At 40.3% G+C, this 15,011-nt stretch overlaps 1 protein-coding gene across 8 annotated transcripts in view; it reads left to right on the top strand.

The window, feature by feature from the left end:
* SLMAP (sarcolemma associated protein) overlaps positions 1–15,011 on the top strand; it is a 1,084,481-nt gene that overhangs the window by 262,866 nt on the left and 806,604 nt on the right. For all 8 annotated transcript variants that reach the window (XM_078661565.1, XM_078661566.1, XM_078661561.1 and 5 more), the window contains exon 4: positions 12,777–12,813. In XM_078661565.1, the coding sequence (XP_078517691.1) occupies positions 12,777–12,813 (37 nt within the window). The remainder of the gene's footprint in view (positions 1–12,776; positions 12,814–15,011) is intronic.

Genomic DNA, 15,011 nt, shown 5'->3' with positions numbered 1-15,011 from the left:
CAGAGTAGCTGATCTAAACAACCTTTTGCGTGTGTGCAGTCCGTGCATAGACTTTTAAGCCCTGCACATAATCTGGTTGCTAATACACTCAATACAGGATAAAAAGTAGGACAGTTTGACAATTTCAAGCTTCTGGAAAAAACAAAAGGAAAAAAGCGTTTGCAGCCAGTTATCAGCAACTTGCGCCTTTCTCAGTGGCCATCGGAGATCTTCACTGGATGGCTGCGACCACACCGTGCTGGCAGCCATTTTGGGCGTGGGCAGCTCGTATGTTATCTGCAGAGAATTCAGCAACAAGGCATCTAAGCCGACATTTCAAATACTGACAGTGGCAATAACGGTAGCCATTTAATTGTGGGGCTATTCAGGACATTTGTGCACAACGGCAGCCATTCTGGTTATAGGTTTAGTTGTCTATCCAGTGCCCAGCGATGATTGCCACACCTAGTGTGTGCCATCTGTGGCTCAGCAGTGTTTAGCACACCTTATGTGCTATCATGGGCATCCGTGGATCTGCAGTGAGAGTTCATCAACCTGTTATTGATAATTTAGTGCATTTACAGGATTTCTGACATACTTGCGGCACTATGGTAGGAATTATTGCTCCATCCCAATTTTTGGGGTCTGCCGGGCACACCTCCCAGTTTATTGGGAACAATGGCACAAAGAATTTGAATCTTATCTAGAGGCCTTTCAGGGTGATAGCTTTATGTCAACAAATAAGAAAGCCTTACTAATATATAAGCTTGATTCAGAGGACAGAAACATACTAAAAATGCTTCCTGTGGTAACTGTTATGGTAGGGGTAGGCACTGTCGAAGATGGAGGTGGTGAGTGAGCTTCTGTTGTTAATACTTTACACAAGAGATTCAACCCTAAGAGGAATGTAGTACTAGAATGTCTTAAATCGCTTCACCGGTCTCAAGTACCATAATAACCTATTGATGAACTTTGTAGCTGCATTACATACATTGTCTGTAACATAAAATTATTATGATCTAAAGGATAAAATTATCTGGGATCATTTAATTGGAAAAAAACAGTAACAGAAAAATCTGGGAAAGGTTGTTGGCTACGGAAGTTTAGAAAAACATGGATGAGGGTAATGACCATGTAGCATCTATTTAGTTTTTAGTAATTTAGTTTTAGGAAAGCTCGTTTGTGTGACATAACTATCAGCAATGCCAAAGTGAAGGTTATGCCTGACTCTGGCTCGCCTTCATTGGTGAATCAGACTTTGACAATTTGGACTTTACCCATCTCCATGATTCATATTTCAAATATTTGCTTATGGTGGGAACATAGTGAATGTGCTAAGGCAATTCGATGCTGTTCTGGGTTTTGACAACAAAATGTTCAAAGGTACCATGTATGTAGCTGAAGGTGGGTCTAACCTATTGGGGTGGAACGAGCAAGGGGAATTGGACAAAATTCTTGATCCCAGTCACCCTGAGCTAGTATTATCCAGACGACATCTCCTCGAAATATGAAAGGGGGAGATTTGCAATGTGGTTGAGAACAAATGGGTCAGCAGATACCATAAGGTCTTTACTTGTTGCCTTTGGAGGTTGAAGTGTTTCAATCATTGCATAATTTTAAAGGAGAATTACCGGCCAAGGGCTGTATTCCCATCAATTTGAGGAAGGAACTTAAGTCAGCGCCAGAAAAACTGTAACTTAGCTGTTATCGAACCAATTGAGAGTTTGTAGTGGTTTGTTCCAGTTGTAAGTTGTTTTGGCACGCAAGTCAGACAAATTCCTACGTTAGTGTTGATGTGCACGACATTAATTCCAAGATTTGGGTCGGCCGCCAACCACTCGCTAACATCAATGAGTTGTTATTCACCTTGGAGGGAGCGGTTGTTTTTACCACACTCGACATGTCTGTTTAGTGCCATTAAATTGAGCCATGTGAAGAGTTGAGACACCTAACTTTATTTTTTTTTAACACCCATGGGAACATTCTGAAATAAATATATGCCATTCTGGCTAGCTTCCTCATCCTCAGTTTTCCAATGATTGAGTAATTTGTTTAAGACAGTGCCTGGTGTGCCATGTTTCCAGGATAATGTTTTGATTTATGGAAGGAATGGGTGTGAACATGACAAAAGACTCGAGAGAGTATTGTAAAATTCTTCAAAAGGTCAGTTTTTACTTTGAAGAAAGGGGAGTGTAGGTTTCACTGTTAGGGTGTAGACTATTAGGAGCACCATGTGTCGAGTAAATGTGTGGAACCAAAATTGAAAAATTCCGGAAGCTATTGAGGAGGCACCTGTGCCCAGCAACAACGATCAGCTCAGTGCTTTCATGTGACTGATTAAGTAATATGCTAAATTTGTGAAGGCATTTTGCGTCTAAAACGGGCTGTTTGCAAGATTTATTAAAAAAGAATGTGAAGTGCATGTGGAGTGACGAGTGTGACAGTGTTAATGTCAACTAAAATGGACATTGTGGTGGTCAAACCCCTCAGATCGTTCAACACTCATGATCAGTGCATTGTCATGATCGACACTAAGCTACCATAGCCTTGGTGCAATCTTGATGTAAAAAATTGAGGCCTTCAAGGGGAGGAAATCATTGTGTTTGTGTCCGGAGTTTTTCGCGGGGCAGAGGCAACTTATTCCACCATTGAAAAAGAGGCTCTTGGTTTATGGTGGAGTGTACAGTATTTTAAAAATGTTATATGGGGTAAACAATTCATTCTTTGCACTGATCATAAACCACATTAGCATAGGGGTATCTCTCTTTTCCCTGCTAAGAGGCAGAGTTGTTGCTACTCGTTTGAATAGGGAATAGAGGAATAGAAAGGTCTTGAATGGTGAGAAAATGAATAGTGTTTTGGACATGCAAAGTGGTGTACAATATAAGTATGTTACTACAGGGAAGGGAGGCAAGGAGTGTAGGATTCAAGCTGGTGACCTTGTAAGACTAGACTACATGCTCCCCGGCATGTTCGCAAAGATCAGTCTAAATTTTTACCACCACATTTGGTGAAGAAAGTGAGAGAGCGGGTTGTGGTTCTGGAGAATCTCAAGGTTTGGAACTAAAGAAAAGTGGTTGTGGTACCCAAGGCCAAGGTTGAATGTGTGTGAAAAAATTGGTGCTGAGCGACCTAAGGAATCTGATACATCGACAAATGTTCCAGGCCTTCGTCCTGGTTCTATACGGAATAGATATTTGCCTCAGAAGTTCAAGGATTTTGTAATGTAGATAGTTTCTAAGTAATATTGTTTTCCAAGAGTCCCTTCACAAAGTTGTCAATTTTTTCCTAATGTTATGCTCCCATATTGTAACCTTTCTTCAAGCTTACTTAGAGTTTTGTCTTCTATATAGTGTTTGGATGAAAGATATGTTCATATTGTATACCCAATTGTAGATAAGATTTTCCATATATTTCTTTTTCTTTGTGGGTATTTTGGAAGGGAGAGGAATATGTTGGGGACTGGCCTGCACTCCTGTCTCAAGAACTGGAATTCTGGGCTATCATGATATGTTGTTGACTGGTTCCCAGATCGGCAGTTGCTGCCGGAGGCTCGGTCCTTAAGGACAATAAAATTACTTTTGTGTACATAGTCTCCATCTTTTCAGAGGCCAATTATTCTTTGGACAGACTCGTAAGAAGACTAATTGGTCTCTCCCCTCCTCTTCATGTTAACTGCTGTGACAGAAGTGCACCTCCAGAGGGTCCTCCCATTAAAATAAAACATAGTAAGGAAAACAGAAATGGCGAATCTTTATTTTTTTTTAATCAAGAAAAAGATGCCATTCTGAGGCCGGCCTCCTGTTCTTTCTCCTCTGAGTTGGTTTGGTTCAAAGGAAACAGTCCTAAATTTGACTATTGGCTGACTGGTTGCAGTCAGAGGCCTTTGAAGGAGTAATTTTGGACCTTTTCAGGCCTCCTCGGAGACCTGGACATAGACCTGAGGATATAATCCTTACTCCTCTGGCCCTCTTCTTGAGGAAGTTTTTTCTTTCACAGCTGTGGTACAAAAAGCTGCTTAGGCACTTGAGTTGTGCCTCCTGACTTATAAATTAATGTCAAACCTCATGGCAGAAAGTTTACAGCCATCCTTTTGGATTTCGGACCTCTTATTCATTTTAACAAGTTTCTGGACAGGCTTATGCACACTGTTAGTCAACAAATTTCATACTGCCACATGTCTGTACCAGTCAACCCAAAATTTGTGTTACTGAAAGTGCGGCCATCTTGCAAAAACTGAACCAAAGTAGCGTGCATAACTCTCACTGCCTTATTGTAAATCAAAACATCTGTATGCCACGGAACAATATGATCAAGGCGCTAGCCGAAACGCGTCCGTTGGACTAGTAAACTGTATAATAAACCCAAGTTATTTTGCTCGCCCACGAATGCTGTTTCTTCTTGCAAGAATTTGGAGCGGTGTGTGATGCCTGATACATATATTTTTACATATGTACATTTTGTGTATGTCTTATTATTTTAGTTCTTCATGGTTACATGAAGCGTATATAGTTCTGGCATATTTGTTCAACATCAATCAATAACAGATTCAAATCTGTTTGAATGTCATCTTTGCATTTTTACTGACATTCCTAGTCATGATTGATATTTCCCTACTGTGTATCTCTTCAACAATTTAAACTCATTTATCAGTTTTCTTGCTGTCATTTTGTAAACTTTCGGCTGGTTATTTTGAATGAACTAATATTTCATTGTTCTTTGTATATGGATTGTATCTCCAGACCTTGCAATTCTGGTTTATTCATCTTGTTTTAATGGGAAACTTTTCTGAAAGTTCTTCATTAGGCACTTTTTGAGACAGGTTTTCAATTATTTCTTAATTGATGTACGAATGCGGTGACTTGGCATTTGTTTTTTCCTTGGTCTTTCTGGTCTAGAAGTTTTCCTTCCCTTTGGGGCTGGTTACTAATGTCTGACTGTTCGCAGATATTCTTGTTCAATGTTTTTATCCTGTTCCCCTTAAGGCTTGTTTCTTTTGTGCCTGCGGGGTTGTTTCTTCTTTATATTGTCTGTGGTCATTGCCACGGTTTTAAGAGCCCTGGCTCTTTTTCTTCTATTCTTCTATTTGATTGGTTATTGGTTATAGCCGACTGGTTCTCTTTGAGAGCTTTTTTAGGATTAGTTCACAGGCCCTCCTCCTAGTACGTATAGTTGTGGTATTTAATTCAAAGTTAAGGAATCTGTGGCTAGATGTCTCTATCAGTTGAACAAGTTACTTACCTTCAGTAATGTATTATCTGATAGAGACGCAATCTATCGGCAGATTCCTTAACGCCCTGCCCGTCCTCCCCACTCTGCGAGGTAAGGGTTATACTCTTTTCAGTACTAGTTTTATATATTGGTGATCACTGTCTAAAATAATGTTGGGACTCAACAGAACACTAGATCTTGCCCCATGGGTATTGTTTGGATGTTGCCATAACATGTCTTTTAATGGAGAGTGTGGAAGTGTTTTCTCTTTTACACTGGATTAAACACCAGTGAGCAGGGCCGACTTGTTTGGTTCTTTCTTTGAAAGTCTTTGTCTAGTATTATCATACCTTTTTTGGCAGTATCACTATCTCACGTAATGGTGTGATTCAACAAACAGTTGGGTATTGTTTTTATAGGTTTTGTTTGGCTAGTACTATTCTAATCATTATCATTGGTGAATGGTTTGTAGAGTGTAAGGTGTTTTCCCTCTCATGGTGGTTATACACCAGGGTGCAGAGTTTCATGTAGCCCTGTGCCTCGTTGATTCTTTTGGGGTTTTCCTTAAAATCCCTGTCTGGTATTAACATACCATTTGATGGTTCTTCCTTATTAATGTTCAAGGATTATTGATCTTTTTGGCACACTGTTCCACAACCAGTTTCTACAGTGGCTCCCGTTTTGGCATGGAAGACTTCACAGAAGAAACTAACTACCGCGGGCCAGAGGGGACTTGTATGGCTCCACTAATGTCACAACCGGAGGCGGCGACATTACAGAGCCATATGGTGCCGTCCCTCAGCATAAGGAGGTACTTTTGAAACATTTCCTGATTCGGTCTGACACCTGGGGAGCATTCATAGTTAAGGAATCTGCGGCTAGACTGTTTCTCTACCAGATAATACGTTACCAAAGGTAAGTAATTTGTTCTGGACAGGTACATTTTTACAGCTAGATTAACTCTGTAAGGTCAGTCAAAACGTTATTACCCAAATTCTCAACGTTTGTTAGGTGTGTAGCTTGGCATACATGCTCAAGTGTTGGTTTTGCACTCATCAAAGAAAGGATTTGCAAAGCATGAAAACTTCCGTGTATGCAGGTCAAGGTTTTAGAACTGCAGGTTCACTATTGTGGTTTTCTTTAAGAATGCCCTCTCAATTTCTTTTTTTTACGTGTTGCTTATAATAGTTTTACATTGCTTCGTCATTATTATTTTAATTTTTAGGCATTGAACTGATGCCTTAAAGAAATCATATATATAAAGCTGTCTTTAAAATGGCACCGTTGGTTAGCAAAACTGTATGCAACAGGCCTCTTTTTTTCAAGTTGCACATATGTTTTGGGATCATCTTATTTTGAAAGCAAATAATTGCCATTCGTACTTGCCATTTTTGTGCATGTATTTTCATTCCATAAAGGAGCATTTTGAGAGCATTATGAACAACCAGCATTACTTATAGTTTGTAAATATGTATACATTTTTCATATTAGAACCGCTAGATTTGAGCATCTAATACTTTGGGATACATAGATTGCCTTAGCAGCAGCAGAAAGTCTTCTTTTCAATCCATAGTTTAGGCACTGCATACCGCCTGTTAAATGGGTGGGTGCTGCAGTGAGTTGAGATTATGTATCAAGACTTGAAATCTTGCGATCCTTGACCCCGAACAAAACGTCCTTGGCACTGAGTGAAATATGAATAACCACAGAAAATACATGAATTACATTTCTTTTTTAAGCAGAGCTACAGATGAAGTTTTCTAGAAGGTATGCTTCTCTTAAAGGGCATAAAACCCACCAATAATTCTTAAGCAGGGTATTTTTAAGTGAGCAAAAGTGTGAAAATGTATTTTTGATTCTAGTTATGGTTATTTTTTTCAACTTATGATTTATTTCTAGCTAGAAACTCATGTAAATGATGAAGACATTTTTATTTGTATTTTAAAGCCTGTCTTGGTACGATTCATAATGAAAAACGTCATCTAATTGCTAGTGTCACTGATCTGGACATAATCAGTGACAGGTGCAGATGAAGACAGTCGATAGTGAAGTGTGGGCCTGCTTTTCCTAATTCTTTTATGTGCAATTGCCTGATTACAGGGATTAAATAGGCTTGCTTGTGTAGTGAGCTGGGTTTATTCTCAGTACTGCCCCTTCTGCTGCTGGAACTAAACAAGGGATCTTTAGCATTTGCTGCTGAAAAAAGAAACTTTAAAAGATAAAGATGAGATCCAGAATGGTGGATCTCATGATGATTGCATTTCATGTGGACGTATGCGGTCTACTCTTTTTTTTTAATTGGTATCCACCAGCAATGGGTAGCCTATAAAGTCCTCTTTTGTTAGTGGCGGTTTGTCGAGCATGCATCAGCTGTGATTAAACATCTGAGGTATGCCTCTGGATAATCTTACGAACATTGTAAATCTCTCCTTCTCAACTGATGGTAGGAGGTTGGTCTTTGTGCTTATAGTGGCCGGCCGGTTCCCATAATTACCGTCCATGTCCTTCCCTTTCATTGAGTGGTGTGTGTTCCTTGGGTGCATAGTGTGACTGCAATAGGAAGAGCCAAAGGAAAAGGCCTCAGTAGTAGTCATGAAGTCTTGCAGGTGGACCGTGCTTGTGGGCTGACAGCACTTAGGTGTCAGTGATTGCCTGAGAAGTAATTTGGGACATGGATGGGTGGGTTATAATTTAGAAGCTTTGTCCCACAGCCCAATGTTTAAGGTTGGAATGCTGCTAATCAGTCACCCTTCTGAGTTAGCCTTTGAGTGGGTCTTTACTGTTGAATGAAAGTGCCTGGACCTTACCTGCCATAGTACTGGAAAATACCATCTACTTTGGTCTGCTAAGTGGTGGACTTGAACTATTGATTTTGTTAAAAAAAATGGATTGTAGGATTGCTGGGTAATTTACTACATAAAAGAGGTCACGTTCCAAATGGGGGTGTCTCATACTTCTCTGTGACTAGGGACTCTATGTACTAGGATGATGAAACTGTGACCGTAATATGGATAGTAAAAAGACTGATCCAATAAAGGAAAATATTGGAGAAAATACAGTAGCTGTGAAATAATACATTGAATAGAACAAAGTCTCCATTGAAAAAGTTCTCTAGCACGCGAGAATCATTTGTCGGCTACTACTCTCTTTCAAAAAATCACTTTGTAAGGGCATTGATTACAATGGTACAACACAGGGCCTGGCCTCAATCCAAATCTGACATACTTCATACACCACTGGCACGGACACCATTACATAGGCAGGTTTTTCGGAGCAGGGTTTGCTCACAAATCTTTTTCTTGTTACTCAAAGAAAACATTAAGACAATTCAAACCGAGATCTGATTCAGCTACTTGATTATAATGGAAGAATCTAACTGCCCTTGAAAGCATGCAGTTAGGAGAGGCAAATATGTATTCTACTGAAAAAGAAAATATTTCATGCTCCTAATCCAACAGCAGAAATATTCTCAGTTATTAAGGAGTATAGGACCCTCCTAAGCATGCAGACTCTACAAATTCAGTATACAAATGAAATCTCATTGCAGGCTGTTTTATTAACCACATTTCCGGCGTCCATATATCAGATACCTCACACTCTTATCTCTCACCACCCCTACTCCAAGAATTCCTTCAGGTTTTTTTATACTAATTTCTTTATTCTTTTCATAACTTTATTTCGGTCATTACGACCATAAAAGTTCAAATGCATACCGTCATGAAAAGTAAAAACAAGCATACAAGGATCAGTAGCTGCAGGTTTACAAAGACCAAGTTACATGTTATACCTAGGCAGTGATGTAACGGCCATAAAGGTACGGATGCATATAGTGCAAAGAAAGTGGAAATAAACATAAAGAAGTCAGTAGCTGCATGATGATGGGGTCCAACCTAGATAATCTTAAACAGAGGTATAAGCACCAAAAAAGTGCAAGTGCATACTGTACAAGAAAGGTGGTAATAGGCATACAACGACTAGTAGCAGTAAGTTATCAAAGTCCAAAATAAATATTATTCCTAAATAATAATGTAAGGACTGTAAAAGTGCAAATGCATACAATAAAAAAAAAGTGGATATGGACATACAAAGATCAGTAACTCCAATTCATCAATATCCAACTTAGACAAAGTTACTGACCAGTAATATAACTGTTAAAAAGGCTTGTAGGGCGATTAAAATCTGTGTCCGCATAAGTCTATGCTGCAAATTCTTAGCAGCATGACCCTCGTGCGGCAAAAATGCTAAAAGTAACCCTCTATCCAAGCTACAAAAAGCATAAATACCTACAATAAAAATAACAAGCATTGGCATAGCCAATAGGTCTCGATTTTGGGACCTTATAAGTATTTAGTTATGCAGCACAATATCCTTGGTGCAACAACACTAACCGTTGCATGGCTAAACACTTATAAGGTCCCAAAGGCGAGACCTATTGGCTAGTACGGGTAGTGTGGCTAGTATGGGTAATTTGGGTAATAGGGGACATAAAACACGAAGAGTAAAGCTACCAGACACAAACCCACATGAGAGTGCCCAGATTAGAGCTTTCCACTCCAACCCTGGTAACTGACACGCGGCACACCCCACGGACATAGGGTTCCTTTTCAGTCTCTCTCAAACACAACATTTGCCAGAACTTGCGATACCCACCCACACGAGCGGACCCATTACCTTTTAACCACTCAGGTGTAGGGACCTTCATTTGCCTGGCAATAGCGCGTAAGACACATAACATGCAGGATGCACCTTGCGGCGTAGTACCCATGCAAACCTCCTTCTCCCACTAGGAGTTATATTCTTTGTTTGGCACAAGCGGCCAAGGAGGCACTTGCCTTCTGTTAGTCCAACAGGCACTAGGCTTTGGGACACATACACACCCTCTATGCCCTCACACCACGACAGGACTGATACCAATACGTGAGGCACATAGCATGTGGAACGCACGGTGCGGCCGAGTACCCACGCAGGCAGTCTTCTCCCTCCTTGGGTTACACACTTTATACATCCTTACTAGTGACCATGGAGACTTTTGCATGGAATGGTCCACTGAGCACTGGCACTGGGACGCAGGCACACCAACCTTGGGTGTTACAGATGTACCGGCACTCACTGAGTGATCTCGAACTAACAAGACCACAATGCATCATTCGCAGCGGAACTGCTCGCATACACAAGAGTAGACAGAATTCTCAGGCACAAGGGTAACCAACCCCACATATGCAAGGGGAGATAAGGAGGGGACTGCTGTGCGAGAAATTAACACGATAGAAAATCGATACGACCGCACAGATCAGGTTTTTTGCACTTTCTTAGAAGGCGCAGATAAATTGCTATGTGCAATGTCTTTGGATGAATGACCGTGTCAAGGTTAGGCCCGTTCCAGAAAGACCAATATCCACAGGAGCGAAGATAGAGCCCCTCCACTCACGTAGGGTACAGCCACCTCAAACCATAAAGGCACACTAAAGGTAGGCCAATACCCCAAGGAAGTCAAGAGACCTGGATGGATCACCAAGACTCTAATATGCAGGAGATGGGGATTGAGTTACTCAGAGTCTCAGATATTCCTGTAAAAGAACAGACACATACAACAGGGAGGTTACTTTGAGATAACGTATACAGCGTTATTAATGAGTAACTATTATTTAACAGGCTAATACCATATGCTTTCTCTTACTCACTTTGGAAGATAGTCCCAGGAAAACATCAGGTCTCTCAAAAGAATTGTCACAAACAGCAAACAAAAATAAGGTCTTTTCCCAAGGCACAACCTGTGCAGACAGGAGAAGTACTTGGTTGGAGGTGAATCAATACCTCTTTATCTTAAAGTCCCAAAAAAATGAACAACCTAACTGATTATCTAATGTACAATAGCAACTCAGGAGTAGTCGTGTGCCAGACCGGCAGAAAGTGAAATTCCACGAGAGGCGGAATGGGTTAACAACGCTCCATGCGCTTGAACAATAAAGTTTTTTCTTGTTAACAAAAATGTGTTTTCTTCACCAGCGCGTCCTCGCGCTCGTAAGGATGGTGGGTAGAAATGTGACGAAATGGCACAGGTTCCGACAAGCAGCTAAATACAAAGTAGAGGTTTTGTACGCGATCTCGTACAAAGGTATAACTGGAAGCGGCTGCTTGTACAAGGTGTCTAAAGAATTAAATAATAAAAAAAATTATGGCAGGCTTCAGCGCGATCTAGCGCTCACAGCAGCGGGGAAGGGAGAGAGCAATGGCAAGTTCCAGCGCGAGCTCGCGCTTACAGCAGCAGAGGAGGGAGAGAGCAATGGCAGGTTCCAGGGCGACCTTGCGCTTACAGCAGTGGGGATGGAGAGAGCAATGGCGGGTTCCATCGCGACCTCACGCTTACAGCAGCGGTGGAGGGAGAGAGCAATGGCGGACCAGACAGCACAACAGGAGTTAGGAAGTATTGCAATCGGGATTCAACAGGACCTCAAAGACAGGAAGAGGGTGGTCCTAGCAAATAGCCAAGCACCTGAAAACGGGAGCAGACAGCTTATATGATGCAAATGTCACCTGACCTCGAACCAGTGCAGCACGGGAAAGCATATAGGCATCAGCCACTACAGTGCCTTATTGGAAGGGTAGTTTTGTCGGTATCATCAGGGAAGGACAATGTACAGGAAGCCTGGCGGTTAACAGACAGTCTGCTTTCTATGCACATGACTTAAGATGAAATGTTTGTAAAAGATTTACTCTCCGTGTAACCGTTGTGTGAACAAGCCCCTTGAGGGTGAAATGCGTCACGGCGGGTTTATGAATTAATAAACCCCCCTCTTTGATGAAACCTGGAGTTGGTGATATTTTTGCTCTTCGTTAATTTAAGCTATGTGTATATATATATATATATATATATATATATATATATATATATATATATATATATATATATATATATATATATATATATATATATATATATATATATATATATATATATATTGCAACTCTGCTTGTTCTTGAAAAGATGTTGATCTTAGGGGAGTAACCCTTTTGATGATGCCAGTTTTGGGAAAGCAAAACATTATCTTGCAAATCACCACCCCCTTACATAAAAAAAAGAAATCACACTTTACCTTGTTTCTAATATTTTAACGGTTCCATCCAGGAGAATCTACAAACCCTGGAAAGCTTTACAATTTGCAACATGCGAGGAAAAAAGGACTCCAGATTTACCTGGATAACTTTTGTGGAAAAAAGTTATTAAAGATTAAGTGAGAATGGCGTCAAATTTTTAAAAAACGGGACTAAGCATTAGGAGTGTGGGGAGGGTTGGTAGACTTGAAGCCTCAGCAGCAGGAGGTTAATTGTTAAGGCATTTTTTTTAAATGTTGAGGTTCTCAAAGTTAAATGGAAAAGAGTGATAATGGAGTTAACTTTCCACTGCTATTGTTCCTTTTACAGGTCAAAATTAAAATAGATCTGGAAAGTTAAATATTTACAGGAATTGCTGAGAGGAATATTGAACTTTTGCTCCTTTCACTTCGCATGTTAATAGTTCAGCTGCCTCTTTCTACATAAATGAAAGAACTCCACTTTGAAACCGTATTTTCTCTTGGTTTTCCTAGCGTTATCCAAGCACCATTGCCAAGTCCCGTTGAAAAGGTAAGATGAATGTTATTTGTCGGCTGTATTTTCAATGATTTTTATAATGGTCTTAAATTAACTATTTTCTGCAGAAAAAAAAGATGCCTCTGTTTTTTATGAGTCCACTGTGGCACAAGCTTTTACCATTTAGCTCTGTTCAAACAGGAATATTCTTTTAATTGTAAGGACTTTTGTCTTCTGATTGTATGTAAAATTCCCTTTGTAACAATTTAGCAGCTCAGATCAAGTTATCCTTATGATGTGTCTTGATTTATTATTAAATCAGAGTCAAGAAAGATGCCACACGAGCTTGATGGCTGTGCTTTGTGACCTTATGAAGTATCCCATGTCTGATGTGATCGGGCTTCTTTTCAGAGGCCCAAAAATGACACTTATCTTAAAAATGTTGAGGGACTCCTTAACTGAGTTTTTGCTAACCTTAAGTTTTAGTAAACAGACCTCTAATGAATGTCAGAAAGGCATCTAAGTCCTAAGATGGCTATTAAGCATATGATGAGTACCGACCTACAGATTAACAAATTTGAGCTGAAGGGGACCAGTTTGGGATTTCTTTCTAACTTCTGATTTTGAACATCTGGCAGGCCGCCCTTTGGGCCATAGCTAGATCAGGTCCAACCACAGTGAGTCATAAGTCTTCTGATAGGGTCATTTTGCCCACTTCTTCCAGCAGGAATCCCGGTCTAGAATTTACTTTCCAGACCCACCTCCTTGGAGAGAGCATTTTTTCTGTATCAAACCACCAAGTGAGTAATCTGTGGTTGGTTAAAACTGTCCATCATAATTTATACGTTACGTTTAGGGTAATGCTCTTTTTGGTGGATACTTTTAACACATTCCTCCCCCCACAATGTCAGTGAAACATCAATTCTGTTGGCTGTGCCTAGCATTTGGGGACCTCTGTGGTATAAAGAAGTCAGCATGCAGAGGTGTGTCCTTTATATGGATGTATTTGGTAATGTCATGACGGAGTATGGAGTCTCAACAGAGGTCAAAGGAGTCACCTGGAGCTGTTGCAAGAGTTTCCGGGTCCATTCTGGCTGCTGGTGAGGGGAAGTGACGACTCAGCAGTTGGATAGAATAGCCACCCAAAAAAAAGTACTGAAGGTTTTTCCTTGTGATTACCTGTAGTTTTCACCTCTGATAATGATCTACTGATGTACCTGTGTGGCTTACGGACTGATGCGTATGCTTATTAGTGAAATGATCAATGCTGAGACATTTAATTATGGGGTTACATAGCAGTTTGATGCAAGGACATTTCTTTGCTTGAGACTGCTTGGATAAAGCCACTCTGCCTACTTATTGTTTCCTGTACCTTCAGGACATCACACAGATAATATTTGATAATATTACATATATTGTAAGATTTTGGGTGACATTTGGTGGAAGCTGTTAGAGCCTTAAATCTTTCACTCTTTCTTGTTGTTTTTAATGTCCATTGCCTAGAACGTGTCTTAATGTCCATTCCCTAGAACGTGTCTTAAGTAACTTGCAGTTCAATGTTTGTAAATGCTAGAAAAGGTTCAAGTGCTTAGTAATGTTAGTGTTCTTTGGCGTCTTCTATTGTCCTTAATGGCTGGAGTAATGTCCTTCTTAGTGATTCTACTGTGAGGCCTGGGAGAATGAGCATGATATTACAGGGTTTGCAGTTCCATTTCCATTGTTGTTGTTATTGTTGTAGCTAAATCCGGCCATTTCTTCTTGCATAATCTTTTCATGTGGGATGATTAAAGTGTGCCCATGTTCATTGATTTGTGCAGTAATGCCAGCGGCAGACATTTCGTCAAGTCTTGTGTTTGTTTGTTTATTAAATGTTATCAGTTTTTGGTTTCCTGCCAGACTAGCTTATGATGTCTTCATGACCATAGTATCCTCAGAATAAGGTTGAAGCTGTTGGCCGCAGAACGAGAACCATGGCACTTGTGTAACAGTTGTTCGGAAATGCAACAATGGATTCAACAGTGAGATGCGTTAAAATAGAAGTGATCAATAAACAGTGCTAGACAGAAAGATTAAGCTATAGTTTGCTGTCCTAAATATATGGGCTCATCAGTACATTAACTCTACCCGCACAAAATCTACGCACAGCTATACAGAGTAAAACAACCATTGTCAATCTCATCAAACGCGTGGAGTAGCAATTAAGGTAGACAACTATGAATTTAGTACAAATTCGTTGGCCTGTTGATGTTTTA

Source organism: Lissotriton helveticus, chromosome 9, assembly GCF_964261635.1.
Source record: "Lissotriton helveticus chromosome 9, aLisHel1.1, whole genome shotgun sequence".
NCBI lineage: Eukaryota > Metazoa > Chordata > Amphibia > Caudata > Salamandridae > Lissotriton > Lissotriton helveticus.
This window is presented reverse-complemented; position numbering and strand designations above follow the sequence as displayed.